The following is a 27,889-nucleotide window of genomic DNA, read 5'->3' as shown; positions in this document are numbered from 1 at the left end:
GTATGAATGCCATGATTGTAAGTTTGGTGACAAAATCACATTTTAAACAAGAAATCAGATTAGAGAAACTATATGTGGAACATATACAAATATAATATCCTAAATAAATATTAACACAAAATATTTATACAGTTTTAATTAAGTACTTGGTAAAACCTTGCGCCATTTCAGGTTTTTGCTTGGTATTTAACCCGAAAGTATTTACTCTGTATATAGGCTGTATTTTGACAGCCGCAAAGACAATACACTTACACAAGTCAGCGAAGGTGAAAAATACTACCGCGATAGTTTGATAGTTTTCGTCCTACGGCCATGATCACATATACCATTTCGGTAGCAAATGACGTGACAAATAACTTTTGTTTTATACATTTTGCCATGAGATGCGTATTTCACGCGCTAGGTAGACAATTTCACGATTTTAGGCGAATTTCCGAAATTTCAAGGCCGGAGTTGGAGTTGAAGATGCAATCCGATCTCAAAACAAAAAGTTGTATTGGAATCAGGAAGTACTAAGGCAACTTTTCCACACTATTAGAAATCCCGAATCGAAAAAAGTCCGGAATCGACCCACCCTAGTGGTTACTATCTGATTTTATCCATTTTCACAGAGTTAAAAGAGGTGTTGAAATGACTTCGTCTCAGGAACTTTGTTTGATATAGCTAGTATAGCGGGTTGAAAGATATGTACATTAAACCATTTAGTGGACACGTCCAGTTTTAAAAAAATGTTTGCCCACAGGTGTCGCTGGATTGCTGAAATCTTCTGTATTTTATTTAATGCTTAGTTATGTCATTTTATAGATTTTCGTTTAATGGTATTTTGTAGGCGGGGCAATGGTCTGGGGTGCCAAGGAATAAGTGTATCAAGTTTCCTCAAGATATCTCAAATTTTATTCAAATTATCAGTTACACGGACAAGCTGACGGATAAAAAGCTCCGAATTCCACAAGCGGTTCATAAATTTAATTAAGCATCAATTTGGTGTGTTATAAAATTACGATTCTCAACCCAAAATATTACGAAGTGTAAACCCAGTATAATAACAAATAATTTAATTATTTAGGAATAACAATCAAAGTTTAAAGTTGTACTTAATGCAAAGCAAATTCATCGAGCAAATAACGACTGACATCATGTACATATGTGCATAGTCCACTGAATACCAATCATTTGACTTTGTCGTTTGAGATTTTCTTGCTTAGGTTACGCAGTGTGAGATATTGTGACAAAAATGTACGCGAATAAGTACTTAGTGTGGGTGGTTTTGCATGAAGTTCTATTTTCTATATATCCTACTGTCGCAGTTGAACGGCAAATAAGGTAATTGTACATTTGAAATTTATTAAGATCATGTTAAATATACTTATAAAACAAATAAGTTAAGTAAATGTACAAACCGAATACAACTTTACAGCATGTTGGTTTTACTAGATCTACATAATAAAATAAGTTTCTTACTATAATAAATAATGCGTATTTCTTTAATATATACATATATAAAATATATCCTACAGAAATGTTCGGAATTAAAACTAAAGGAATAATTTTTATACACTTGTATGTATGCAATACTCGAATGTACATGTACATTAGGGTGCACCTTAGCTATACGGGAGAAAAAAAATATAGCGTACAGGACATCACACCCCCCCAAAAGTTGCATTAGAGTATAATAATATGTTCTGCAAAAAATTTTCGCGATTGGATAATGGAAAGACGTGCCGCAACGAGGGTAAAGTGACCATGTTTTACAAATTTTGAATAACATGGTCACTTTACCCTCGTTGCGGCACGTCTTCCCATTATCCAATCGCCAAAATTTTTTGCAGAACATAATATTATACTCTAATGCAACTTTTGGGGGGGTGTGATGCCCTGTACGCTATATTTTTTTTCTCCCGTATAGCTAAGGTGCACCCTAATGTACATACATACGTATGATGTAAGCCTGACTGCAAAACGATTCAAGTGATTACACATTTTAAATAAGTATAGCTACATCTACACAGATCGTAACATTGCTATGTTGTGTGTTGTACAGTGCGCGAATTTTGGTTAGCCGCACTCATGAATTATAAAGAAAATAACTGTACACGAGACAGTTTTAATATATTTGTTTTTGTAAACAATAGTTAAAATATAATATAAATGCTAGGTAATATACATATAAAGTAAGCATGCATATAAAAACAAGAGCATAACGGTACTAAAATAGCAAAATCTGAATATTGTCTGACAATTGGTGCGAACTTTGGTTAGCCGCAGTCATATTTTTATCGTTTTTGCGGTAAGTTCTCTGTGTTTTTAATATTTTTCTGTGAAGTTTTGTTAACACTTACACTTATTCTATTTGATTATATTCAGTTGACAACAGTGTGATTGAAATGGCTAGACAAAAGTTTTTAAATGATGTGGAAAAGAGACAAATTAAAATTTTGAAGGAAAATGGTCTTTCTAACAGAGCAATTAGCCGGCAAATCAAAAGATCAGAGAAAGTCGTGAGAAATTTTCATGGCATATCCAATAAAAATTCAAGGAGGAATACCAAGATAACTCGCCGGCAAGTTAATATTATTAAAGAAGAAGCTACTAAAAATCGCTTGAGTGCCTCTAAAATAGTAGCAAAATTAAATCTCCCAATTGGAAAAAGAAGAGTTCAGAAGATTTTAGCTGCAGACAGATACATAAAGTGGAAAAAGCAACTAAAAAACCACAACTATATACGAGATGTTACACAGTGTACTACGTAGTCAACTACGATATAAAACTACTCTGAACATTTCGCATAAATCGGTCGTGTTCTTTCGGTTCCCGAAGTACTCGTATTGATTCAAATATTCAAGTTAAATAATTCGAGAAAGTGAGGAGAACAATAATACAATGTGGTCTACTAGTATAGAGGAAATTTTCAAACACATACATATGTATGTTGGACAAACTGCATAACTCTGCTTTCTAAAGAATATTTCGGCATTTTTTAACTTATAAAGCGAGTGAATATAATAATGGGTTGTCAAAAAAGTCTTGCGGTATTTTTATTGATTTTTTTTTTTTATTGAAATTGAAATGAATTTTTGATGACTCATACCCAGCTCTTGACCGATGCTACGGCTGCTACTATGCCGGTCTCTTTCGACCAATTCAGCGACTTTATCGCAATTTTCGACGGCAGGCCTTCCGAAACGTGGCGCATCTTCGACCATCTCTACACCAGAACGAAAACGTTGAAACTTTCGTTGTGCGGTGGAAATGGAAACTGTATCGGGTCCATAAACTGCACAAATTTTATTGGCGGCTTGAGATGCATTTTTGCCTTTATCGTAGTAGTACTGTAAAATATGCCGTATTTTCTCTTTATTTTGCTCCATGTTTGCGACGCTATAACTCACGAACGACTTAAAAGAAACGACAATCAATACGTGTTAACGCGTGAAATGAGCTTTTCAAAAAGGTATTGTATGACCCGATGCGACGAATAAAACTAAAGCTACGCGCTTTCAGCGCCAACTAGCGAAAATACCGCCTATGTTACACAACTTTACAACCAGGAGCAAGACAATGTGACAAAAAAGTAGCTGGTAATTGTACATAAAGTGCAAAATATTTATTTAATCATAAAATAAGAATCCCACCAAACGTAAAACACTTATTCCAATGATTTTCCAGTCCTCGAAACATTTTTCATAAACACTTTTTGGGATGGTCTTCAGTTCCTCCAGCGAATTTGTTTTTATCTCTTCGATCGACTGAAAACGGATTTCAATTGCGCAGAAATTTCAGATGGGGAACAAGAAAAAATCAGATGGAGCCAAATCCGGGGAAAAGGGTGGTTGGTCGATGGTATTCACTGCGTTTTTATACTCTTGCAACCAGTTGCTACAGAGTATTATACTTGTAGTTTTGTTCACCTAACGGTTGTATGTATCACCTAAAACTAATCGAGATAGACGGTTATATACATATGTATGTAGTAATGCGATGGTAGGCACGTGCTACTTGCTTGGCAGTTGATGTAGAAAAAGGAAAATTTATTAATATGTCCAAACTACGTACATTAGAATAGAATAAAGGATAAACAAAATGTCAAAACAAATGGTTGTATTGAGAAATAAAAATTAATTATTATTTATGGTGTTGCCACAGTACCCTCATCCTAGAGAGTCGTAGGTGGCGTGTGTTAAACTGCCTTTAGACGATTGATGGAAACTTTAACTTTATTCTCCTTTATTTCCACTTCGAAATACTTAGGTGAGCGGCTAAAAACTTTGTAGAGTCCCATGACGATCTGACTGAATCATCACGGATGAAGACATGATCACAAGACTTGAGATCGCCATGAACGAAAGCTTTTTGGTTAGTGTGCCAAGCTGTACTAACAGGACGCAGGACAATATTGTCATAATATCTCACACTTCGTAACCTAAGCAAGAAAATCTCAAACGACAAAGTCAAATAATTGGTATTCAGTGGACTATGCACATACATGATGTCAGTCGTTATTAGCTCGATGAAGTTGCTTTACATTAAGTACAACTTTAAACTTTGATTGTTATTCCTAAATAATTAAATTATTTGTTATTATACTGGGTTTACACTTCGTAATATTTTGGGTTGAGAATCGTAATTTTATAACACACCAAATTGATGCTTAATTAAATTTATGAACCGCTTGTGGAATTCGGAGCTTTTTATCCGTCAGCTTGTCCGTGTAACTGATAATTTGAATAAAATTTGAGATATCTTGAGAAAACTTGATACACTTATTCCTTGGCACCCCAGACCATTGCCCCGCCTACAAAATACCATTAAACGAAAATCTATAAAATGACATAACTAAGCATTAAATTAAATACAGAAGATTTCAGCTATCCAGCGACACCTGTGGGCAAACATTTTTTTAAAACTGGACGTGTCCACTAAATGGTTTAATGTACATATCTTTCAACCCGCTATACTAGCTATATCAAACAAAGTTCCTGAGAAGAAGTCATTTTAACACCTCTTTTAACTCTGTGAAAATGGATAAAATCAGATAGTAACCACTAGGGTGGGTCGATTCCGGACTTTTTTCGATTCGGGATTTCTAATAGTGTGGAAAAGTTGCCTTAGTACTTCCTGATTCCAATGCAACTGCGCAAGGTGAAAATCGGCTTGCAGCCACACTTTTTGACGTTGATTTCGCCGAGTGCTATCACTCACATTCATTCACCTACGCCAAAGGACACGTTCGGATAGGTCTCCACACAAATATTTTTTTCATCGAGTTCCTTCACTCTTGTCGGTGATTTCGCCGAGTTCTATCACTTACAATCATTTCCCTGCGCCATACGACACGTTCGGACTGGACTCCACATAAATATTTTTTCATCGAGTTCCTTCACTCTTGTCGTTGATTTCGCCAAGTGCTATCACTTATATTCTCTCAACAGAACACAGAACTCAAAATGTCTGTATCTAAATTTAAATTTAGACAGAAATGTCCTGTGTTTGGCATATATCCGTACAATCTCCCTGAGTCCCAGTTACCTACTTACCAGGATGTTCTTTTTTGTTATCAGTTTGAAAGATTTCGTATAGGGCGACTCCGAGGCGACAACTATGAACCTAGGAATAAAGAGGTGACCGAAATAGTTGCAAAAAAGGTTGAAAATACTTTCAAAAAGTCATCTATTCCGATAGTTTAACACACCAGAGTTGTACTAATGCTCACCACATACCATAAGAAATTTCTGACTCTTAAACAAATGTTTTTAAGGAACCCAATAGGTTTGAGCTCTAAAAGAGACGACTTTGTCTCTTCTGATGGAAAATTATTTGACATCGCTGCTTGTAAATGCATTTATTTCTCTTCTTGCACTTGTCCCAAGGAAAGGAAAGTTTCTATCAATGAACAACCATTTCTCTTGGACCAGAGAAGCAGAAGAATTGGTCGCATTGGAAGTGTTGATCTACCTGAAACGAAAAAGATTAGAAAGAAAAATTAACGTAAAGAAAAGCTTTCAAAACGTCATTCAACATCAACACTTACCAGAAAAGTATCAGCTAGAACACGTGACCATTCAGATCAGCCAGACTCTCATACAGACGACAACAAAGTAGGTGCGTCGCACATGGATTCTTCCAAAAACGATGCTGATGATGAATTTTCTCTTCCATCCTCTAAAACCAATCAAAACACACTAGTATTAGAACACACTGCTTTAGCTGCCCGAAGATTTGGAGTAAGTGATAGAGCAGCCTTGATTGTTTCATCTGCTTTTCTGGATGCCAAAAAAGCAGGTTTGATAACAGAGGATCAGGCTAGCTTTGTCACTGACAAATGCAAGATTAGTCGGGCAAAAAAACGTGTTGGAGTTAAGTTTCAAAACACCAAAAGTATTGACTCTGTATATGGGCTGTATTTTGACGGCCGCAAAGGCAATACACTTACACAAGTCAGCGAAGGTGAAAAGTACTACCGCTACACTGTCAAAGAGGAACATATTTCTCTTATAGCGGAACCTGGTTGTCATTACTTTGGCCACGTCACCTCTCCTTCCGGGTCAGCTGAGGATGAGACGCAAGCTATATGGCAACATTTACAAGACAATTCAGTTGATGTGGAACATCTAGAAGTTGTCGGTGCGGATGGCACCAACACGAACACAGGTTGGAAAGGTGGAATCATTCGGAAACTAGAAGAAAGAATAGGTAGGCCATTACAGTGGGTTGTTTGTCTTCTACATTTCAACGAACTTCCATTTCGAGCTTTTTTCGAACACATAGATGGTGTCTCAAAGAGTCCAAATACATTCTCTGGCGACATAGGTAAACTGCTCCCTGATTGTGAGAAGTTGCCTGTTGTCAAATTTGAAAGTTTTTCATCCTGCCAATTACCTTCTGAGGTTATTAATCCGGCCCAACTTAGCACAGACCAAGCTTATCTCTATAAAATATCAGAAGCTGAGCGTCGATGCATCCAGGTAATATGTGCAAATCTCGCTGGCTCACCTGTGCAAATAGAATTCTGAGATTATACATTTCTACTGACAAACCAACAAAGGAAATAAAGATTTTGGTCAAGTACATACTTACAGTTTACTCACCTTTGTGGTTCTCAATAAGATTCAACAGTTCAATCAAAGATGGCTCGCGCCATCTCTATGCTGCAATTCAAAGGTCGAGATACTTACCTGCTAAACTGCGCAAGGTTGTCGATTCATCCATTCAACAGAATGCTTTCTTTGCCCTTCCAGAAAATATTCTCCTTAGTATGATGACTGACGAACGGATAGAAGTCAGAAATTTGGCCCTTGACCGTCTTCTGGCAGCCAGAGAAGCAGAGTCTGACACTGTAAATGGAAGGGTTAGATGTAATAAAGTGCCAAAGCTGAATTTCAAAGCTAATAATTATTACGATATGATTAACTGGAAGACTATTACCTTGACTGTTCCACCAGTTCTTTGTTCAGTTTCTAACGAAGAACTCATAAAAGGGCTGTCGGGAGACACTGCAGAGGTATGAAAATTTAGTGAATTCGCCTCTCACACCTTGGCAGTCAATCTAGGCAATAGGTGCCAAAGTTTAGTACAAAATCTGATTTTATCAATAAATTTGACACAGATTCAGACTAAAACAAGCCTGACATATGGTTGGTTGGTTGGGTTGGGCTTGGGAGGAACCCGAAGAGCAGCCACCTCCACCCGGTGGGTTCTGAGAGACCAATACGGGTTAGCTGAGAGCTGCAACAATTTTCACCTTGCGCTGTGGAGCGCCGCCTTTTCGCTCGTATCTCGGGAACGGTTCGTCCTACGGCCATGATCATTTATATCTTTTTGGTAGCAAATGACGTGACAGATAACTTTTGTTTTATACATTTTGCCATGAGATGCGTATTTCAGGCGCTAGGTAGACAATTTCACGATTTTAGGCGAATTTCCGAAATTTCAAGGCCGGAGTTGGGGTTGAAGATGCAATCCGATCTCAAAACAAAAAGTTGCATTGGAATCAGGAAGTACTAAGGCAACTTTTCCGCACTTTTAGAAATGCCGAATCGAAAAAAGTCCGGAATCGACCCACCCTAACGCAGGTCTCGCATGATACGACGTAGCTCCACTAAGATTTCTGTCTGGCTCTAGTTGCTGGGTTGTTTGATGAAAAGCTCAGAAGGTAATCGTAATGATGTTCCATATACCAATTCAGAAGGAGTAGACTTTATATGTTGAACGCAGTGCAAGTAGTATAAGAGGTAAATAGGTCGTCCACTGATCGACTTAATGACATAAAATGGCAGACTTTAATGTGCCATCGTTCTATTAGTCCATTACATTGTGGATGATACGGCGTTGTTTTTAAATGGGTCACTCCCAAATAGTTTAGCAATTGTTTAAATATGGCATTTTCGAATTGACGACCGAGATCCAACGTTATGTCGATGGGTACTCCAAAACGGGAAATCCAGCCGGTTAGCAAGGCCTTTGCTACAACTGGAGCTGTCAGGTTGGGAATCGGAATGGCATCTGGCCATTGTGTAAATCTGATCGATTATGGTTAAGCAATATCGGTTGCCATCCGATATTGGAAACGGACCGACAATGTCAATATGCAAATGTAAGAATCGGCTACTGGGATTTATTCTGCGTTGAAATAAGCTTTTGTTGTGTTAAATAACTTTACATTGTTGGCACTGTATGCAACATCTAGCAAAAGATCTAGTATCTTTTGCAATGCCTGGCCGAACGAATCTGTTGACCATCATCTTTATAGTAGCGCGCGTGCCGAGGTGCGACAAATTGTGTGTAGCCCGAAGAAAATTTTGATGTTACAAAGGGACGAATTCGTCCTGTGGATATATCACAAAAAACCTTTTTAGTACTTGGAGGTAACATAAAAGATTTTCATTTTAGTGAGTGTCGAATCCTGCCATTTAGGTGTGCTAGTAGCTCTTCATCGTTGTTTGGTCTACGGCGTCGTAGTCAATAATGGCGGTCTTAAGTGAATGAATTCGCGATAATAGATCAGCGGTTACATTTAGCTTGAACATGTCGGATATCAGTAGTGATTTGCGATATGAAATCCAATTGTCTAACTTGACGATCTGAAGCCTTATGCAGTTGTTGTCGGAATGCGAATATAAATGGCTTTTGGTCGGTGTAATGGTAAATGGTCGGAGGATGGAGTCATGTGCAGAAGTTCACGCAAGTGAGAAAAGTTCTCTGATCGCCATTCACTTGGGAGTGGCCAGAAACGATTCTTTTACACATGGCTCAAGCAGCTCACTACTTCCGGTCTTTGACCAAGTATCCTCTGGGTAGCCTAAGAACATCCGTTCGAAGGCGAGCTAAAGTGAGAAGGCGAAACATTCCCTACAAGGGTTGTGCGCTGGGCTTGGGACCCGCCACGTAAAAAAACAATACCAATGAAAACGTTTAAACAGCCTCGGATGAGAGACCCCCCTTTTGATGACGACCATGGCAAACGAAATTAGGACTATGAATTGAGGGCATGCACCGGTCCCTTAATTGGGAAGGTGCCGCTGCCCAGCTGGTTGACGGGACAAGGACAGAGACGAGTAGGTCCTTGTGACATTTACTACAGTGGCCATATAAAGGAGCGCAAGTTTGGTGTAGGATTCGTGGTGGGAGAGAGACTCCGTCGCCGAGTACTATCATTCACTGCGGTGAATGAACGTCTAGCCACAATCCGCATCAAAGCGAGGTTCTTCAACATATCGCTGATCTGCACCCACGCCCCGACGGAAGAGAAGGACGATGTGACCAAAGATGCCTTTTATGAGTGCTTGGAGCGCGCTTATGAGAGCTGCCCCCGCCACGATGTCAAAATCGTGCTTGGCGAATTTAACGCCCGGGTGGGCAAAGAAGGTGTCTTTGGCACTACGGTCGGTAAATTCGGCCTCCACGACGAAACATCCCCTAATGGGTTGAGGCTGATTGACTTCGCCGGGGCCCGAAATATGGTTATTTGTAGTACTAGATTCCAGCATAAGAAGATTCATCAACCTACCTGGCTGTCTCCGGATCGAAAAACTACCAACAAGATCGATCATGTTGTGATAGATGGAAGACACGTCTCCAGTGTTTTAGATGTGCGTGCGCTCCGAGGTCCTAACATCGACTCGGACCACTATCTTGCTGCAGCTAAGATTCGCACCTGTCTCTGTGCAGCAAAAAACGCGCGCCACCAAACACAAGGAAGGTTCGACGTCGAGAAGCTGCAATCACAACAGACAGCCGAACGATTTTCTACTCGGCTTGCACTCCTGCTCTCTGACAGCACTCGTCAACAAGTCGGTATGAGGGAACTGTGGGCCGGCATTTCAAATTCCTTACGTACAGCTGCAACCGAAGCCATTGGTTTTCGGAAAATGCAAAAGAACAGCTGGTACGACGAGGAGCGCCCTGTCGCAGCGGAGAGAAAACAGGCTGCCTACCTCGCAACGTTACGATCGACCACAACACGTGCGGGATGGCATAGATACCGAAAGTTGAAGAGAGAAGCGAGACGCATTTGCAGACAGAAAAAGAAAGAGGCTGAAATGCGTGAGTACGAAGAGCTTGATAAGCTGGCCGACAGGGGTAATGCTCGAAAATTCTACGAAAAAATGCGGCGACTTACGGAAGGTTTCAAGACCGGAGCGTACTCTTGTAGAACCCCCAAAGGTGATCTAGTCACTGATGCCCAGAGCATACTTAAATTATGGAGGGAACACTTCTCCAGCCTGCTGAATGGCAGTGAACGCACAACACCAGGAGAAGGAGAACCCGATTCCCCAATCGATGACGATGGAGCAGACGTTCCATTACACGACCATGAAGAAGTTCGAATAGCAATTGCCCGCTTGAAGAACAACAAAGTGGCAGGGGCCGACGGATTGCCGGCCGAGCTATTCAAACACGGCGGCGAAGAACTGATAAGGTGCATGCATCAGCTTCTTTGTAAAATATGGTCGGACGAAAGCATGCCCAACGATTGGAATTTAAGTGTGCTATGCCCAATCCATAAAAAAGGAGACCCCACAATCTGCGCCAACTACCGTGGGATTAGCCTCCTCAATATTGCATATAAGGTTCTTTCGAGCGTATTGTGTGAAAGATTAAAGCCCACCGTCAACAAACTGATTGGACCTTATCAGTGTGGCTTTAGACCTGGCAAATCAACAACCGACCAGATGTTCACCAAGCGCCAAATCTTGGAAACGGCCCGTGAAAGGAGAATCGACACACACCACCTCTTCGTCGATTTCAAAGCTGCTTTCGACAGCACGAAAAGGAGCTGCCTTTATGCCGCGATGTCTGAATTTGGTATTCCCGCAAAACTAATACGGCTGTGATCGGGAAGGACCTCTCCGAGCCGTTCGATACCAAACGAGGTTTCAGACAAGGCGATTCCCTATCGTGCGACTTTTTCAACCTGCTTTTGGAGAAAATAGTTCGAGCCGCAGAACTAAATAGAGAAGGTACCATCTTCTATAAGAGTGTACAGCTGCTGGCGTATGCCGATGATATTGATATCATCGGCCTCAACACCCGCGCCGTTAGTTCTGCTTTCTCCAGGCTGGACAAGGAAGCACAGAAAATGGGTCTGGCGGTGAACGAGGGCAAGACGAAATATCTCCTGTCATCAAACAAACAGTCGTCGCACTCGCGACTTGGCACTCACGTCACTGTTGACAGTCATAACCTTGAAGTCGTAGATAATTTCGTCTATCTTGGAACCAGCGTAAACACCACCAACAATGTCAGCCTAGAAATCCAACGCAGGATAACTCTTGCCAACAGGTGCTACTTCGGACTGAGTAGGCAATTGAGAAGCAAAGACCTCTCTCGACAAACAAAAACCAAACTCTATAAGTCACTCATAATTCCCGTTCTGCTGTATGGTACAGAGTCTTGGACGATGTCAACAACGGATGAGTCGACGTTGCGAGTTTTCGAGAGAAAAGTTCTGCTACGCTGGCTAGGTCATGTTGTCCGGATGGACGAAAACACTTCAGCCCTGAAAGTGTTCGACGCAGTACCCGCCGGGGGAAGCAGAGGAAGAGGAAGACCTCCACTCCGTTGGAAGGACCAAGTTCAGAAGGACCTGGCTTCGCTTGGAATATCCAATTGGCGCCACGTAGCGAAAAGAAGAAACGACTGGCGCGCTGTTGTTAACTCGGCTATAATCGCTTAAGCGGTTTCTACGCCAATTAAGAAGAAGAATGGAGCAGTTACGACCTTCTAACATGTAATGAAAATGACGAACGGCGCTGTATAGCGCGGCCAACTCACGGTCATACGTACTGTATCACATTTTAGCTGATGAAAACTTTCTTAAGAAAAATCCTAATGGTTGAAGTTTGCCATCTACTTTTGATTTAAAACTGCTCCATCTGAAAAATCGTATGCCCTACCTACGATGAAAGTTCTACATCAGGTAGTGGATAAGCAAAACACAGTTTGCTAGTTGGGCTTTCGCAGCCTCAAAATGGCGTTTAGTATTTTGATTCCAACTAAAGTTGGTTCTGTCGTTGTTCTTATTTCCAGAAATCATGGCGAATAGAGGACCTTGCAACTCTAAGGCATTTGGAAGAAATCTCCGATAAAAGTTGAGCATTGCCAAAAAACGTTTAAGCTCTTTTGAAATCTTGGACGGTTTCATGTTTGTTAGTGCTTCGACGCGTCTTGGCAATGGGTGAATACCGTCTTTCGTAATTGAATGACCTAAATATCGAGTTGACATACTCCGAATTGCGATTTGGCAACATTGATCGTTAAATAATAATCTCGAAAACGGTTAAATACAATATGATGATTTTGTTTGCGTTCATCAATCGATTTTGATGCGATACAAACCAGTGATCTGCAGTGAATGAGTTAAACACAACTTTGAGCCACTTGCGAAAAATTGAGTATGAAGCAAGCAAATTATTCACGGAATGAGTATAAGTGTGAATACTGCTCACTTACAATTATGAGAGAGAGAGTTTTGGCTTGTGAGCTGCTTAGCTTGTATGAAGCATATATTCACAAGTGTTTGCTTATAAGCTCACAATACTTATGAATCTTTGCTAAAGGATTCTCTGACATTCATGAATACAAAACACTTGTGAATATACGAAGAAGCTTAATTGTGCGCAAGCCACTTGAGCCGTAACGATATGAACCAAAGGCTAAGAAATCCATTACGAAATTAGTAAGAGTTACTATTATATTATTGTATAACAACAAGGATTTTGTAACTGGTTCTAATAATGACTAGATATAATGAAATAAAAAAACTGGATTTTCATATTTTGTGTTAATTTTCTCATTATTATGTTATCACTTATAATATTACATTTTATTTTATAAAATGATAATTCAGTTCCTTTCAATGGAATTAAAATTAAAAATAAAAATCACGTCAGTTTAATGGTATAAAAATTACATGAATTATTATCAAAAAACTAAATAACAAACTTCAGTTAATTTCGGTAAAAAATAAAAATAATAAGCATAAAATTTACTTCAAGATTTATGTACATACATAGATTCAACTCCAAAGATACAAGTATATATTATAAGTATAGCTTCTAAATATATATTAAGATTGAGGTATTGCACAAAAATTACTTCTCAATATCATTGTATATTTTTGTTTTTTAAGTTTCTAAGGTCTTATTGCCATATTAGTTAGTCTTAAATATTGAATTCAGGAATATTATTTTATCTACGGTTTTGGGGTGCAAGTCGATTTCTTTTATCAGTTATTAAATTGCCTGCCAAAGGAAAATACACGTTCAGACGCCGCACTACTTGCAGGTATAGTTAATATTTTAAGTGCAAGTTTTGATATGCTTGCGTCAAAGTCGTTATCAAATTGTATTCTTTCTGTAAAATATCGAGTCTATCTCATCTTCGATACGTTCCTGCGCGCCCATGTTTGAAATATTTGGAAAAAAGAAGTTCAGGTCATTTGCAGGTGAAGACGTATTTGATGTTGAAGTAATTGGTGAAGATGGAATTTGTGATAAGAAACAAAGAAGTTTCAGTTTTGTAGTTTTTACGAAGTCAATAAACTCACCTGTTCCTTTTAAACCCCTCCGCGTAGGTATAAACTTCAGGGACTCATCTACCTAAGCTCTTCATTTTCTAAAATGTAAGATAAAGCTTTGCATTTAGGCTTAAGAAATAATTGAATAAAAGGATAAGAAACAAATAAGTTTCAGTTTTGTAGTTTTTACGAAGTCAATAGACTCACTCGTTCCTTTTAAAACCCTCCGCGTAGGTATAAACTTCAGGGACTCATCTACCTATGCTCTCCAGTTTCTAGAATGTAAGATAAAGCTTAAGAAAAATAATTCAATAAAAGGATAATAAACAAAGAAGTTTCAGTTTTGACGTCACTACAATCGCGCGTTTCGTTCCTTTTAAAACCCCTCCGCGTAGGTATAAAATATATTTTGAATAGGCACGGAATTTGTGAATGTATTCATGAATAAACAATGAGCCACTTATTAGTGAATGTATTCATGAGCCTTTCAACTCATCTAATGGTAAGCAACGAATAGCTCAAACAATTGTATACAGAAGAAGCAAGCCAAGCCAAGTGTGAGCGATAAGTGATTGTGAGACATATTCACACTCATTATTACACAAGCAAGCCATGTGATTGTGAGAAGATAATATTTTTAGTGAGAGCAAGTGTGAGTGAATATTGGGGGTGATTCATGAATATGAGAGTGTATTCATAAGCCAAGTATTCACTGCAGATCACTGATACAAACATCATTTGAATACGCAAATGTATAATCCAAGCCTATCCTAGGAAGTACTTCGTTAATTAAACACTGGAACGTCTGCGTAGCCTTTTTTAATACGAACGTCATATGAGTAAATTCAAAAAGTCCAAACGGCGTCGTAATGGCGGTTTTACAGATATCATCGGGGTGAATGTCACCTGATGAAACGCTTTCTGCAAATCTATTTTCGAAAATATCATTTTATCTGCTGGAATTGTTGAAAAATCTTGAAGGATTGGTATCGGGTAGCGGTCAGGAAACGTATTAGCATTCGAACACTTATGATCCCCACAGGGTCTCCAAGATCCGTCAGCTTTGCGAACTTAATGCAAAGGACTGGCCCAGCTGCTATTCGAAGGACGACAAATATCGAGATTAATCAGGAGTTCAAATTCTGCACGTTCAGCTGCGAGTTTCTCCATTGATAAGCGTAGTGGTCGCGCGCATACTGGTGGGTCAATAGTTGAAATATGATGAACTACTTACGTGTTCGTATATATGCCAAGTCGTGACGGACATGTGATCTCAGAGAATTCCTTTAAAATATCCGAAAAAGTTTGCGTAAAATTTATAGTTAATATATTCGTTGGATGTCTACGTTGTGTTACTAAACACGACGTTTTGACTAGGGTCTTTCTTTCTACAAGACGTTGACCTTGTAAATCGACGATCACACCAGATGTCTTAAGAAATCCGCACCAAGTATATCCTGCGAGACATCGGCGATTGTGAACTTCCAAAGATATTCACGACGTAAGTTTAAATTTAACTTAAGTATGACTTCACCGTTTGTTTGTACGGCAGAGCCATTTGCGGCAAACAATGACAAAGGTAATGGACGTGCGCTGGCTAATTTCGTCGACCTCGGTATGACGGATATGTCCGCTCCTGAATCTATTAAAAAACTAATTTTCGCTGAAGTGTCGTAAAAGCAAAGACGACTACCTGTCAGATTATCAGAGTGTTTGCCGGGCTTTGATGTGATATTAGCCGTGTCTTCCACGTGACGTAGATCTACTGCGCTGCGGTCTGATGGACTTAACGTTCCGCATTTGCTGTCCTACGGTTTTCGAAAGAGCAGCAATTTCGTTTCGTATATCACTTCATTCACCCTGCGATTGCGATTCGATTATGATCTAACCTCAAAAATTTGTCAACCGTCCTTCAGTGATAAGCATTCTGTGATAGAATCAGCGATTTTAATTTTGTCGCTAATTGGAACGCTAGTGGCGATGATAGCTGCTTGCGCGTACGGTGGCAAGAGCCTGACACAGATATCATTTAGTGTGCTCTCGCTGAGCGTGGTACCTGCTGTTCGTCGAATTTAATTGTACAAATCGCTAACCCTTCGGTCACCCAGTGGAAGCTCTTTCAATACACATTGAAGACGGCGTTGTTGACTCTCTACGAAATTTTCGATGATTCTACGACGAATGTAGCTAACCGTCCTTCAGTGATAAGCATTCTGTGATAGAATCAGCGATTTTAATTTTGTCGCTAATTGGAACGCTAGTGGCAATGATAGCTGCTTGCGCGTACGGTGGCAAGAGCCTGACACAGATATCATTTAGTGTGCTCTCGCTGAGCGTGGTACCTGCTGTTCGTCGAATTTAATTGTACAAATCGCTAACCCTTCGGTCACCCAGTGGAAGCTCTTTCAATACACATTGAAGACGGCGTTGTTGACTCTCTACGAAATTTTCGATGATTCTACGACGAATGTAGCTAAATTTGTTCGTAGCTGATGTATCTTCAATAAGAGTACGCATCTCTAGTAACTTTGCCGAAGGTACGCTAGCAAGTACATACATACTATGTTGAATTTGAGTGTATTAGTGTAAACACGTGAGGCTTCAAACCAAAATTCCAGCCAGTAAAAGTAAACCTCAGGCATCGCCGGCAGCTGTTCCACGTTGCTATTCGTTTTGATAATTTTCGCAATTTAAATGTATTAAAATATTTTTTTTTTTTTGTCTGGGGTCACCAATGTAGTAATGCGATGGTGGGCACGTGCTACTTGCTTGGCAGTTGATGTAGAAATGGGAAGATTTATTGACATATCAAAACTACGTTCAATAGAACAGTATAAAGGATAACAAAATGTCAAAACGCATGATTGTATTGATAAATAAAATTTAATTATTATTCATGGATTGGGAGAAAATCCGGTTGACTGTTCGTCCGTCCGTCGGTGGAGGCGTAACTTGAGTAAAAGTTGAGATATTTTGATGAAACTTGGTATGCAGGTTCCTTAGTATAAAAAAAATCTAGTTCGTAGATGGGCGTAATCGAACCACTGTCATGCCCACAAATCGTCGTTAACCGAAAATTTATAAAAAGCCATAACGAAGAACTAAATTAAGATATAAAACTGTAATTTGGCACACGGGATCGCAGTAGCAGGGGCCACCTGTGGATAAAAAATTTAGGGGGCGGTGTAAAAATTCGACGATGGGCGTGGCACCGCCACCTTTTCAATGAAATCCTATATCTCGGGACCCGACCGATTTCGACAAAATTTGGAACGTGGCATTCTATGTCACATTGGGAAAGTGGGAGAAATCTGACAACAACCACGCCTACTTCGCATATACCACGATTTTAAATTCACTTGATTCATTCAGTTTCCAGTACACAAATCGAGAAGCATTTAATATAACGGGATACAACTTTGCGCGATTAATGTATATAGTGAGATCTACCTTATGAACAAAAATTGCTTAAATCCAATAAAAACTGTTCAAGCCGCCAGGGAACGAATATTTCGACCCCGGTAGCAATAGTTGACTTTTTTTCGAAAATATCGGTCAATGTTTGAGATATGCAATAGTAATTCAAACAGAATTCTTTTCCTGCTGTAGTAATTCTGTGTATCCAAAACGGATGGGATTGGGTCAATACTTCCCTGAGCTCTCATATACCTAATAAAAGGATTTGCGGAATTCCCGTTGACCTTATGCTGGATATATCGGCTGATATTTGAGGTATTTCAATGAAAATTATTTTACTCATAACAGTATATCATTGTGCCTAAAATGGATACAATTGGGCGAAAACTTGACATAGCCCCTATGTAACTATTACCAGGAATTTTGTACATCCGGCTAATTTTGTATAATGACTATGGTTAATGATTTTGGTTTTTCTAACAAATCTTTCGCAAGGTATTACCCTGGCTTTGATTCCGGCAAGTTGCAAGAGTATAATATGTTCGGTGGCACCCGAACTTAGCCCTTTCTTACTTGTTGGCTTTAAATTCGGCCACTATCGTACCCTATTTGAAAAAAAGTCAGCTTTTTCGGGACGAGTCGAGCAAAATTGTATTTCATACCCAAAATATTAACCAAAATAATTCAAACGGACTCGCGAGAGATGTCGAGCTCTCTTGCCATCTCTCTAGCACTTCCCGACGATTTTCAAGTACCATATTCTTCACCTTTGTACCACTCGTAGTCTCGTGTGTTTGAATCACTAAAAGCCTTTTCGAACATTCGTAATAATTCCGCACACGAAATTTGGTTAGAAATATAAAATTTGAGAAAAAAATTTTGTTCGATATTTTTATTCACTGTAAAAATTGCAACTCACTACTGAGGTGTACCGTCTTAAGCAGCTACTGTAAACAAACTGGTTGACAGATCGCGCTCAAATTTGGCATAGTAATGAAGTACAATCCTACTAACTAAGCAAAATATATTTTAAATATCTTTTGCCCGAAAAATTTAATTACAATCATTACGATCATTAATTCTTTGACGCATGGTGGCTTAAACGACATGGTATGCAGATGAATACAATCGATACTTAAGAATAGGAAGATTATATCATCAAACGGCGCTGCAACACCAACAAGTTATGTGAGCAGCTGAACTCCTCAAGAAGGGGTCCTCTCCCCGCTACTATGGGTTGTAGCGGTGAACGAAATACTACTCCAAATAACCGGTAGAGGGGAAAAGCATCATACATGTTTCTTTCAACAGTCATTATGGAAAGAGCTCTGCGCATGTAAAACCTATAGGCTAAGAACAATGAACTAGGTGTTAATCCTAATAAAAAAATTATGCTAGTCACTAACAAAACCAAAATCCCCCAGTTTAAACTTCCCGTACTAAACGGTATAACACCATCTCTGTCCCCCACTAATAAATACTTGGGGGTGGAGATCGACTCCAAACTCGTATGGAAAATAAATATAAAAAAAATAATAAATAAAGACTATATGACCTACTAGTATAATCATGTGGATGTATACGGCCGTCATTAGACCTATACTTACATATGCATGGAACACTGGTATGGTGGCCAGCGCAAAAGAAACAATACAACATCAGAAAATTAAATGGAATACGAAGAGCAGCATGTGCAGGTGTTACTGGCGTAATCAAGTCATGTCTGACTGACGCACTTAATGTGATCCTGCATCAACTACCACATAGTAATCTATTTTCACAAAATAGCAGCATGTTCTGCAATAAGAATAAAAGAATTGGGTGGTTGGAATCAGAAAAACTATATAATATATGTAAATCAGACTATATTCTCCCAATGCTGGATTTCAAAAGATACTTCCAGGTGGGGCCTGTCCTATACGAGATTGGAGAAGGGGCAAAATGGGGGAGGAAGATACCATCTCAGTCTATACCGACGGGTTCAAAGAGGACTGTATAGTAGCCACGGGAGTATATTCCGATGATCTGGACATTTCTCTTTCTATCCGTCTACCGAACTCAGTTAGCATCTCCAAGTCGGAAGTAATGGGTATAGAGAAGGGCCTGCGAAGTTCTGTTGAGGAACTAAGAGAGTATATATAAAGCAGCAGTTTCAGGAAAAGTATACATATACAGACTAACTGCTACCATAAAAGGGCCAGGGAGAACATATGTACGTCCAAAATGGGTATGCCCTACAACATGCCCTACAACCACACTTTCTCTGTGAATGCCCAGCTCTATCGCAGAACTGACACAGAACACTTGGAATCCATCAAGCACCAAACCTTGAATGGTTGGCTACAAAAAGCATATCGGACATTAGTAGCTTCATCGAAGACACAAAATGGTTTGAAAGAGAAGGTGAAACGTGATAGCAATAACAAAAAGGTCAACGTCTACTCCATCAAAATGTTACAGCTAATGCTAATTGAGCCCGAAATACAACCTATGTACTTACCGTCGAGTGCTTTTTTGTCCCAATGTATGCACACCCATAGGTATGACTTGGCCTTAAATTACCTGCATATATGTTTATATTTTCTTTATCTAACTGGATAACTGGATTTAGATAACTACAATTCTGGTTCGGAGATACAAAATGTGTAAGTAATTACCATACATTTTATTCCGTAAACAAATAATTTATACAGTCCTAAGTGATTTATTTTATTTTTTAGTGAGTTTCTTTAAACAATTAACAATTAATAAAATTCAACACTATTTCTATACATACATATGTTCATATAATTAATAAAATGTTTATCAATTCTTTCTCCGTACTATTTAAATAATTAGTTTCATCTTCAATTTGTAATAATATCGTAATCTTTAATATTAGTACGTATATAGACAACGTTTTATTTCTTAAAAATATCGAAAGTACGGCAATAGTTCTAAAATGCTTTCTGTTAGCACATTTTAGTTTTTGCACAGAACACATAACGAAAGCAACGCATATTTTGTTACAATTTTCAAAATAAAATGTGGCAGCGCAATCCTCAAATTTGTGTTCTGTATTTTTTAATATACATATGTACATCAATAATAAATTCTTTATATTTTATATGTTACATTTTCTAAGTTTCTTAAGAGCCAATAATAAAATATGGTGAAAAAACTAGTGAAACAGTAGGTTTTGAAACCTTCAAAAGCAGTGGTGAGCTCGGCATAGGCCGCGTGAAGATTCTAACCACTTTTCCCTTCACACGTACATGTGATCATACGTATACATCTCTGTTGCGCTCATTCAGCAGTGTTATATAAATTATTTAAAAAATATAGCTGAACTGCTCTAATTACCCTAATCATCAGCTGATGCAGGGTTGCATTTTTTGATTACTACTTTTAAATTTAAATTATATTGGACTGCGCACGCCAATTTCAGACAACACCCACTTATTTCTAGATGCTTACATACTTAACAATTTTTATTTGCTGCTGCTGCTATTTCCAATTCTGTTTTCCTGATTTCCAATGCTATAAAAACAAATGAAGTAAGTATTTGCAAATCATTAAAAAAAATCACATAAAATTCACTTACTTACCTTCTTGTTGTACCAGCGCGAATGACATGAGTTTTTCAATCGTTTTTTATTACCCTTTTTGGAATTTTCTTTTGGCACTATTGACAATTATGTTTTCTCATTCGCACTCATTCAAATATATTAAGAAATGAGATAACTTTTTTTCATCACATCTAGGTAAACAAAAAAATAACCCGAACATGTGCGTTATTGCTAGTACATAGAGAAAAAATGTGTAGATGTATTGAAATATTTGAGAAAAGTGGTTAATCGTGGCTGGCAGGGTTATGCAAAGGACTTATGAATTGCACGATGTGTATGTGTTAGTTTCCGCAATTATTCCTAGAATATATTGGAGTTTCGGTAGCCGTGATTTACTAGGAAAGGTTAATTTAAGATTCACACAAGGTTTACCGATTGTCAAACATTTCTCTTGTTTATACATGATTCAATTATGTAAACAGCCTTATTCAAATTTTTGTTAATAAACCAATTCCATTAATTTTTTATTTTTGAACCGAAAATCCAAATCACGGATTTCGTGTAAGGAAAAACGTATGTTCGAATTTCGATTATGCTATTATTAAATTCAGCAATCTGTCACTTCTTGTTTTGATTTGGCAACATAGAAGATAATATTACGTGGTGGTTTTATGTTTTATAATATGTTATTGAAATGGTTAAGGCTTACTTGCGCCAATGGTGTTTTAATTATAATAGTTTGAGGTGTGTACTGAGACATAGAAAGATGGATTACGTTCCTAAAATCATTTACGTATGACTTGATCTTGCAAGTGATGCGAGGTTTTCTTTCACCCCATCTACACAGAACAGCACCAATCACAAAGCATAATACACATATTTATACTCTTGCAATATGTTGCTACAGAGTATAATAGTTTTGTTCACCTAACGGTTGCATGTATCACCTAAAACTAATCGAGCTAAATATAAATTTATATATAAATTAACGACTTATTAGTTACAAAGTCGTAAAAAAATATTTTTTGTGGTCAAATTGACCTTTATTGTTTAAAATCCAAATAACAACTAAACTTAATTTACAATTAAACATATTCTTAATATTGCCTAAATCTACTTGCGTTAGCACGTTCGCTTATGCGGCGCATAGCGGATGTTGTTCCCACTTGTTTGTTTCTGCTGACTTGCGGCGCATGGCGGATGTTGGCGTCGGTAGTTATTAGTTTGTTTGTAACATTTCTGGTGTTAACTCCTCCACCCCTAAAAACAAACGTCCCCGTTTGTTCTACTGGGTTACTGCATTTGACTTACTACCGTTATTGACTCTGTTAACTGTGGTGTTTCGGATGTTGTGAACTCTTTAGGGTCATTCACGTTTACGTTTACGTTATAACTTGACCGTTCTACCAGTTTGCTTTTCAAAAGTTCTCTTAGAACTAATGCGATGACTATTTCCGCTACGAATATCAGACTGATGATTGAAAGAGATAAATTCGTGATTAAAGCTGCTCTGTGGGTTATATGTAGTGCTTTTAGGTGTTTAGTGTTGTTCATGTGGAGTTCTTTCAACATTTCCAAGCTTAGGATTTCTTCTTCCCTATTTGAAGGGAGATTTGGTTGCAGGATTGCAGGTAGTGGTTTGGTGCTTAACGTTTCGCTAAAGGTATATTTTTGTTCGTCAATGCTAACTGTAGAATTGTGATATTGTACTGCGTACGATCCAGTAAGATTTATCTTTTGGTTGTCGATCTCTATTGTGCCATTGTACTGATTTAGTAGTATGATGCCAGGTGAGATATTCTCTACTGATGGGATGTGCTGATTGTTTATTATAGTGCATTCCGCGTGTTCGCTTCGAAGTAGTCGAGGGACGCAAGTAGTGTTACTAATATCTATTAAATTCCTACGGCTACAAATTCTTATATTATTATGTTCCTTACATTTATTCTTAACGCCAAAAACTTTGTCATTATTACAAGTAACTATATCCTCATAGGGGATTTTATTAATATTTTTCTTATTTTTTTTGGTTTTATCAAAATTGAGTCGCAAATATCCTCATTTGTTACGGGTATTCCGACTATATAAAGTAACATTGTATTGTTTGAGGCGACTTTTATATTCGCTAGCTCTAGTGAGTCTTCCATATTATTTAATGTAAAATTATTATTTTCAAATACAGATTTTATTAATCTAAGTTCATCATTTGACAAAATGTATGAATTTACGATGCCGGCCTTTGCCCAATGCATTGCGTAATCTATATTAATTATTTCCTCTTTAATAATTTTTAATTTATATTTTATTTCAAGAGCCAAATGGTGTTGTATTTCTTCGTTCGTTTGTAAAGATTTTATTATTTTATTTGATATTGTGGTGATATTGTTAATTCTGTCAAAAATTACTTTGTTAATTATTACTTGTTTATTGTTATTTTCTATTATATTGTTAAGTTCATTTTCTAGAATTACTAGGTCGTCGTGGTCGGGATTTCCAGCGATCCATTTCCAGACTGTCCCTAGTGCATCTATTGATTTTTTAAATCTCCTTGGTTTAAGTCTGTTTAAATAAGTCTGTGTCAAGTTTAGTCCGTTAATGAGAATAGGAAGAAGGGGATTTTCTTCAGTGATCTTTATCTTAATGATGCTGCTTATTTCATTCAATGTTTTCTGGCATGCATCCAGGTCGACTTTATGAATTAATCTGTACGTTCCTGTTTGAATTTTAGTTAGTCCTGTGTTAAATGTTGCTAACTGCGAGTTGGTGTAGTCTATTATTTGGAAGTCTGCGTACACCAGATTTACGAAAAATCTGTAAGAGGAAAAAAAAGGAAAAAAAGAAGGGGTAATATAACTAGGTTTTAATGTTGCTTTTGTGTACCGTTCTTCCTTTCTCCGTGATTACTACACTGGATTTATCCTCTTTCACAACTTCTTTTTTATATCTAGCTGTGAGCTTAGATCCTAATCGTTTGTTTATTCTAACATATATTATTTCCCCAGGAGAGTAGGTTTTCGTTGGCTTTCGTGTTTTATTGTGAAATTCTAAATCTTTTGCTTGTCTTTTCTGAATAGTTATGATATTTTCTTGTCTTGCTTTCTCGTATTGCTCTGGGTCTATTGAAATGCGTCTACCAAAAAATGTTTCTATTGGTCGTTTCCCTGTAGCAGAGTGTATGGAGTAGTTATACTCGTATGTGCAACGGTCAAGGAGTTCCTGAAAGGAGCGATGGGTATGTTCAGTTTTGAAGACAACGCATAATTTCAGATAGGGTAGAATGAAATCTTTCTACCTGTCCGTTAACTTTAACTCGCGTAAGGGGGTGTTTTAAAAATTCTAATACCAAGTTGATCTTCGACCATAAATTGTATTGAAGATGAATTTAGAGATTTCTCGTTGTCTATGACTATTGTTTTGGGTACACCGAAAGCGAAAAGTATTTGTCGCAATGGTTCCCTGATATCTTCTATTGCTTTTGATTCTATTATCCTAACTTGGGCATATTTCGAGAATTTATCCACTGCAGTGAGTACCAGTTTTTTTTCTGTATTGAATATATCTATATGGACTATTTCACCAGGATATTCGGGAATTGGGGTTTCGTGTAGTTGTGGTTTATTAGGATGGCGGTCGTATTTGTTCTCTTTACAAATTTTGCATTGCTTTATTATATTTGCTATTTTTGCTCTCATCTTAGGAAAGTACAACTTTTGTATGAGTTGTTTTTTACTTTCTTCCCTATTTCTGTGCGCTCGTTTGTGTTCTTTCAGTAACTCTTCAGTTTGTGTGTTCTCGTTTGGTATGTCTTCTACCTTTGTTTGGGTATATCGGATTTTATAATTACAGAAATGGAGTGGGTATATTTCTTGTATTTTTCCCATTATTTCTTCGGAAGTAAATATGCCATTTATCACCGAAGGGTTTAAGTAACGTTTAAGAAGTGAAATTAGGTTTTCTGAGGAAAATGTTTGTTTAATTATTACATGTCTATGGTATGTAGGAAATGGTATTTTGAATAGGTAACCATCTTCGTCTCCTAAAGAGATCCAAAGTTGGTTTTTGAAAACATTTATGGGTACTTCTACAGCTGGAATTAGATTGTGAGATGAACTGTCATCTGAATGTGTGGCAACTGATAAGGAATTTATTTCGAAAGGTCTGGATAGTGTATCTGCTACCACATTGGATTTTTCGGGTTTATATTTAACTTCATAATTATATTCCTCGAGTATTCCTTTCCAGCGCTTTAACTTTGAATTGTTATTTTTGTTGCTCAGAGCGTACGTGAGAGGTTGATGATCCGTATGGATTACTACTTTTGCCGTGCCATACAGATAATTTCTAAAGGAATTTAGTGCCCAAATTATGGCAAGCATTTCCTTTTCGTTTACTGCATAATTCTCCTCGGTTTTGCTCAATGTCCTTGAAATGAATGTTATAGGTTTACCATTTTGTTCCAAAACAGCGCCTATTGCGTATTTGGAAGCATCTGTAGTTAGTTCAAATTCTTTTTTGTAGTCAGGGTATTGTAAAATGACGTCTTTTGAAGTCAAAGCAGCCTTGATTTTATTAAACGCTGCCTTAGCTTCGTCATTCAGATGTATGTGAGTTTTCTTTGAGATATTTTTGACATCCTGCCTTCTTCGCCTCGAAGTAAGGATGTGAGTGGCTTTATGAGCTTGGCATAATCCCTGATAAATCTTCTATAATATCCGGATAAGCCTAGGAAAGATCGCAAGTCTTTGAGAGTAAGAGGGTAAGGAAAATTTACTATTGATTGTACTTTTGATGGGTTTGTAGAGATTCCATCGGAGTGAAACTACAAATCCTAGGAACTCGACCTGTTTTTTGAAAAATTCGCATTTATCGATTTGTACTTTCATGTTAGCATTATTTAAAGTATCGAAAATTGTGTCTATGTTTTGGGAATGTGTTTCTTCATCTTTGCTAAATATTATTATGTCGTCTATATATACATAACATATTTTCCGTTGTTCACTGAAAAAGCTGTCTTTTCCACGTCAAATTCCTTAAGAGGAATTTGATGGAAGCCACTTTTTAAATCGATTACTGAAAATACTCGGTTTTCTCCTAGTTGGGACAGTACCTCATTTATCTCTGGTATCGGGTACCTGTCTGCAATTGTAACCGTATTCAGTTTCCTGTAGTCGATTACCAGTCTGAATTTTTTTTCACCTGATGCGTCGTCTTTCTTCGTGACGACCCATACTAGGGAATTGTATGGTGATCGTGATTGTCTGATGATGCCGTCTTCTAATAATTTATTTATTTGTTTCTCTATTTCCTGTTTAAGACTAATAGGATATGGATATGATTTGGAATAAATGGGTGTATCTGAATTTGTACGTATATCGGCTACTACTTTTGTTGTATACGTCAATTTCTCATTCGGGTCTGAAAATAAATTCCGGTGTTTCTGTACAAGTCGTATAATTTCGATTTTTTCTAATTCATTCATATGTTCGTCACGTATTTGTATTGAGTTTACATCCTGTGCTGTGTATTGTTGGAGTTGGATTTTATGTTTGTTTGCTACGACCATAAAATTATCTTTAGTGTGGATAATTGCTGAAAGTTGTTTTAAACTATCGTTTCCTAGTATGGCATGAAAAGTAGTGGAGAGTTGGTAGTAGGAAAAATTTTAAATTGCATTCTTTGATATTGAAAAGATTTAGAAGTGCGTGGTGCGTAATTTTTATTTTACCACCTACGGAATTTGCATAAAAAGGGTTATCATTTTCTTTGGGATTTTTTACTAAACTTGATTGAATATAGTTCTTGATGGAACCAGTATCAACCAATATTTTTAAGATTTGTCCGCTCTTCGTTTTGCATTTGAAATATGGCAACGAAGAGCTGTTTAATCTAAAAAATGTACGTCTGTCAGGTCTAAAGAGTGTTCATTTCCATCGTCCTGTGTTGAGTTATAGTCGTGATTATATTCGTTGTCCTGATAGTCGTAATTGTACTGATTATCTTGGTAATTCTGTTCATTATATGGATCTGGGGTTGAATTCAAGTGAAAGTTTCTTTGCACTTTTGGTTGAATTTCATTTTTATTGGATGCACTTACAGGTCGCTTACCAATAATTTTAGGGTTTGGCCTGTTTGCATAATTAATCGCGTTTGTCCGCAGGCTCACGTCTACGTCCATGGGTTGAGGTGGTTTAGGAGGTCTTGGTGGAGTATTGGTTTGTTGGTTATATTGCTGGTTAAATTGATTTGGGTTCTGGTTTATAGAATTCTGGATATTAGGTGGGTAATAATTTTGTTGTGTGCGTTGATAGTTGTATGGGTTAGGATTTGTCAAAGGTTGCGGTAGATAAGCTAGTTCAGGATGGAATTTTGTCTGTGAAATTTGTTGGTTTTGTGGTTGGGAGAATCTTGGTTGGGCAAAATGTTGTCGTGAATTTTGTTGGGTAAAGCCTTGTTTTCGAGATGTTGACGGCGCGTTAAAAAATTGATTATTGAGCTTTAGGCATAGGTGTAGGGCTTCAGGTAAGCTCTTTGGTTCTTTAATACCGAGAAGCCTAGGTAGATCGCCTGAAAGTCCTCTGACAAAAGTATCGAGGGCCTTTGAACGATAATTTTCTGTCAACAACTGTACTGCTTCTTCTCCAACTTCCATGCAGCCTATTTTGTTTAATATGAGTGATAAATGTGCGTATACCTTTTGGTAGAATTCGTTCACTGTCAGTCTACCTTGTATGAGGCAAGTCATTTGGTATTCTAGCGTACCTATGTCCCGTTTGTCGGCGTAATGAGTAGTTAAACAGCGAGAGATTGCTGTCCAGTCCAATGGTGTGTTATAGGACTCTAGTGCAATATCTGCCTTTCCGATTATTTTGTTTCGTATTACATTTAAAATACCGAAATAGCGCGGAGT

The 27,889-nt window shown here is 37.9% G+C and overlaps 1 protein-coding gene across 2 annotated transcripts in view; it reads left to right on the top strand.

Moving 5' to 3' along the window:
- The first annotated feature begins 1,069 nt into the window (after positions 1 to 1,069).
- LOC120780295 overlaps positions 1,070 to 27,889 on the top strand; it is a 136,695-nt gene continuing 109,875 nt past the window's right edge. Inside the window, exon 1 of one of the 2 annotated variants that reach the window (XM_040112587.1) lies at positions 1,070 to 1,323. In XM_040112587.1, the coding sequence (XP_039968521.1) occupies positions 1,235 to 1,323 (89 nt within the window). In that variant the 5' untranslated portion in view covers positions 1,070 to 1,234. The remainder of the gene's footprint in view (positions 1,324 to 27,889) is intronic. The other variant, XM_040112585.1, reaches the window with a different exon arrangement.

This window comes from Bactrocera tryoni, unplaced genomic scaffold (genome assembly GCF_016617805.1).
Source record: "Bactrocera tryoni isolate S06 unplaced genomic scaffold, CSIRO_BtryS06_freeze2 scaffold_25, whole genome shotgun sequence".
NCBI classification, from domain to species: Eukaryota; Metazoa; Arthropoda; class Insecta; order Diptera; family Tephritidae; genus Bactrocera; species Bactrocera tryoni.
The sequence above is the reverse complement of the archived record's forward strand: the minus strand, read 5'-3'. Positions and strand labels throughout refer to the sequence as shown.